Source organism: Camellia sinensis, chromosome 6 (genome assembly GCF_055761805.1).
Source record: "Camellia sinensis isolate YWXY chromosome 6, ASM5576180v1, whole genome shotgun sequence".
Lineage (NCBI taxonomy): Eukaryota > Viridiplantae > Streptophyta > Magnoliopsida > Ericales > Theaceae > Camellia > Camellia sinensis.
This window is the reverse complement of record NC_138966.1, coordinates 148978959-148983220: the sequence shown is the minus strand read 5'-3', so window position 1 is coordinate 148983220 and position 4262 is coordinate 148978959. Positions and strand designations below refer to the sequence as shown.

Here is a 4262-nt window from a genome sequence, read left to right as displayed (position 1 = left end):
AGCTTTATTTGACATTGCCTTCAGAAAAATTTGAAACAACTATGTAAAAGATTCAGCAGTCTCATCATACATCAACGTTGCATCGAACATAACTATTTCTCGATGATGATTAAATCTAACAAATGATCCAAAAGGTCTATGCTCGTTATTTAATTTGTAAGTAGTGTCAAAGGTCACTACATCACCAAACTAAGCATAGTCCATGATCATTTGAGCATCGGCCCAAAATATATTACTTATCTGCTATTCACAATCTAATTAGACTGCATAAAAAAAATGATGGATTTTCCACAGTTTTCTTATAAAAGCAATGCAATACACTACCCACTTCTCTATATTCCAAAACTTTTTGTCTCTTCAATCTCAAGTAATTTTTTTGGTCCTATTTCGTGAAGCCAAGTGATGCTCTTCCACAAGATTCCCTACCAAATAGCTCATAACTAGACCTAAGAGGAATTCCAGATTCTGAAGCCAATTCTACTTTTGGCAATATATGAATGAAATCTTGAGGCACAAGGTCATGATTATGATGATCAACAAAATCACAAGCAATATATTTTCCTGAAATTCTATCTAACTTGATACTAAATCGGTCACCACAACCATATCTTACCTTCTGTCTTGGATTTTTGACAAGTGGATCTTGTTTGTCAATACCCCGACTTCCCTCTTTGTAATATACAAACATCCGTGATGTTATCTCCTTTGTATATTTGTTCTTGTTTGCATAAACCTTCCTAATACTAAAGCCTACCTTTCCCCCATAGGTATTGTAAAAGTCATATGTGGCTTGTTCAGAGTCAAATGACATTCCCACTTTCGGCTTCCAACCACAATTGGCTAACTCATCAACAATATTATTTTCTTCCATTACCTGCAATTCAGTATCATACAAATAACAAGTTTTACCCATCCATGTTCTTTTTATTTTTTTTCTACTAATAATGAGGTCATTAATAATCAATTTCTCTATTCTTACTATTTTTTACACATCTCTCTCATAGATATAACAACAAGGTTTAATCACATTCATACTGAATTGCAGGTACTGGGGTGAATTACACAAATCTGAATCATATATATATATATATATATAATGGAAGAAAATTATATATGAATCCCTAGAAAATAATATTTACAAATAAATGTGATTAACTATCTAACAACAAATATGAATCCACTACAACAGATTAATGTGATTCACTATCTAACAAATAAATGTTATTTACTATCTATTTAACACATAAATGTGATTCACTATCTATCTAACAAAAATAACATATAGAACGATAAATCTGAATTTAACTACAACAAACCAATTATCAAACTCAAGAATCAAATATATCCAATCCAAGAGTCAAATAAAATTCATATATGAGTCCCCAAAAATCTGAATCTGTTATATATAGAACAACAAATTTAACTACAGCAGATCAATCATCAAACCCAAGAATGAAATGTATCAAACCTAAGAATTAACTATAATTTATATATGAATCCCCAAAAATCTGAATCATATATATATATAGAACATCAAATTTAACTACAACAGATTCAGTGAGTGAACCAAACCCACTTCAAAAATATATAGCCAGTTTCAGTGAGTGAATCCATTTCAAAAATCAATAACAAATTTATCATCAAACCTATTTCAAAAATCAATAACAAATCTAACCCAAGAATCTTACATGTATATATACATACATACATATATATATATATATATATATAACAGCAAGATGATGAAATAGACCTCGTCGTGACTGCTCTTATCAAGATTTTTTTATTAAAAATGTATTTGTTATCATATCACTCTTATCGAGGTTTTTTTATATAATTTTTATGTAAAAATATAATTTTTCTTTGTATGTGTGTTATCTTTAAACCTATTTCAAAAATCAATAACAAATCTAACCCAAGAATCTTATATGTATATATACATACATACATATATATATATATATATATATAACAGCAAGATGATGAAATAGACCTCGTTGTGGCCGCTCTTATCAAGATTTTTTTATTAAAAATGTATTTGTTATCATATCACTCTTATCGAGGTTTTTTTATATAGGGCTATTTTGGGAACTTGGCTAAAAGCCACTTTTTTTGGTTAGTAGCAAAAGTCAAAAGTTGGCTTTTTTGGCTTTTTTTTCATTTGGCAAGTTGGTTTTTAGCCAACGGTGCAATTACAATTTTACCCCTCATGGGTCACAATGTGTTACATAGGTTCAGTTGTAAATATTTTAAATAAATGGGGGTAGTTTAGTCATTTTATTATGATTTGACATCATAAACAAATATTAATCAAAAAAGTCAAAAGTCACTTTTTACCAACTTCCCAAATCATTTGTCTAAAAAAGCCAAAAGCTTGGTTAAAAGCCAAAAAGTCACTTTTTACCATCTTCCCAAAACAACCCATAATTTTTATGTAAAAATATAATTTTTCTTGGTATGTGTGTTACCCTTAAAGAGGCTAATTATTTTGTTTTCCAAAAACAAGAACCATGATAGAAAAATAATTATTCTGTTTAGTTTCAGTTTTTAGAATTTATTTTTTAGAAAATCCTATTTTTTTATTATATATATATATATTTTTTGTTTTTACTAAATTTTTCTAATATTTTTAATATTTTTTAATTTTTAAACACACCCAACATAAATATAATTAAAAATATAATATTTATGATTTTTTACAAATTCACTAAATACTAAAAATATAAAAGAATAAAGAAAAGTTAGTATATTTTTCTTATTTTTATATATTTATTAATTTTTTAAATATTTTTCGTAAATATTTTGTTATTTAAATACATCTAAAAAAAGAAAAAAATTATTTAAAATATTAAAAATATTTACTAAAAAATATAAAAAATAAAAAATTTAATTTTTGAAAAACTAAATTAAAAAAACTGAAAGTAAGGCCTCGTTTGGGAACAGGCTAATTTAGTAACTTTTTGGCTATTTGGCTAAAAAGGTAAGTAAAAAAAACTTGTATGTTTGGGATGACTTTTTGGCTAATTACGAAAAGATGTGCAAAAAGTAGAGAGAAAAGAGAATCTTTGACTTTTTGGTATGGGTTGTTGGCTTTTTGGCTAATTTAGTAACTTTTTGGCTAATTGGCTAAAATAGCCTCTTGCCAAACGAGGCCTAAACCTACTGAATATAATTGTTGGCACATGATGAATAATGTTAGAGATTTTAAAAAAATTTATTAAAATTTTTATCAAATATTTAATGTGTATGTAAGATTCATATAAAATAAATCTTATATGAATCTTACATTTATACGAGGCATTTAATAAAAATTTTAATAAAATTAAATTTTTTTGCATTTTCAGGTACATGACCTCATGATTCTCGTGATCCAAGAATAATTTATGCCTGGAAGTCCATAGGTGGCGCCCACCTATTCTGTCCGAAGGCCACGTGGATACACCACGTCACATCCCTAGGCACCCACCCATTCACTGAAGTTATTAATTAATCAGTACAACCATGTTGCAGACCCAGTGGCGTCGCATCCCAGTGAGGAGGTGACGAGTCTCCACTGACTGGAATTTAAAAATAAAATAAAATAAAATAAAATAATTTTTTTTTTTTGTTCAATCACAGTGTGTCACTTCATTGAGGTCGACCTTCAGTGGGGGTCTGAAACATTTTTCTTAATCAGTAATGTTAAGAATCTCAAATATTTTACTAAATATTTTATATAAGTGTAAATTCACATTATACTTATATGGTGTATGTCTCATATTTGTATAAAATATTTGATAAAATATTTAGGGTATATTCGGTTTGGTTTTGAGAGAGTAGTTTTTAAAAATTATTTTGGAGAGAAAATTTAGAATTTTTTTTGATTTGTTTGATTGTGTATTTTGAAAGTAGTTTTAGAGTTTGAAAGTTTGGAATAATTTGATATTTTATGAGAATTTTAATTTTGGAGCTCTAAAGAGACCTTTAGTAATGTGACAAGAAAAAAAAAAATACATACATTACATCACTTGTGGGCTTCACTCATTGTCACATCACTATAACTCTCTTTACAGTTTCAAAATTAGAGCTCTCAATCTTTCTTCTTTTTCAAAAGAATGGTATTACATGCATCAATTAATATACTAACTGATGTATCAATACTAATTATGACATTATTATTGACCCAACACATTATACAAATTATAAATACCAAAAAAAATTTAAATTATATCATATTATCAATTAATACATTAATTAAATACATATAACATTATTATTTTCAA

The 4262-nt window shown here is 27.2% G+C and overlaps 1 protein-coding gene across 1 annotated transcript; it reads right to left on the bottom strand.

Moving 5' to 3' along the window:
• Nucleotides 1-382: 382 nt before the first annotated feature.
• On the bottom strand, nt 383-913 carry LOC114302152 (protein FAR1-RELATED SEQUENCE 5-like). Its single transcript, XM_082876555.1, has one exon. It carries the CDS (start codon nt 911-913, stop codon nt 383-385), a length of 531 nt encoding a protein of 176 aa, XP_082732681.1.
• Between the last annotated feature and the right edge of the window lie 3349 nt (nt 914-4262).

Coding starts and splice junctions, on each gene's coding strand:
- LOC114302152 (XM_082876555.1), bottom strand. CDS start 913: ATGGGTAAAACTTGTTATTTGTATGATACTGAATTGCAGGTAATGGAA.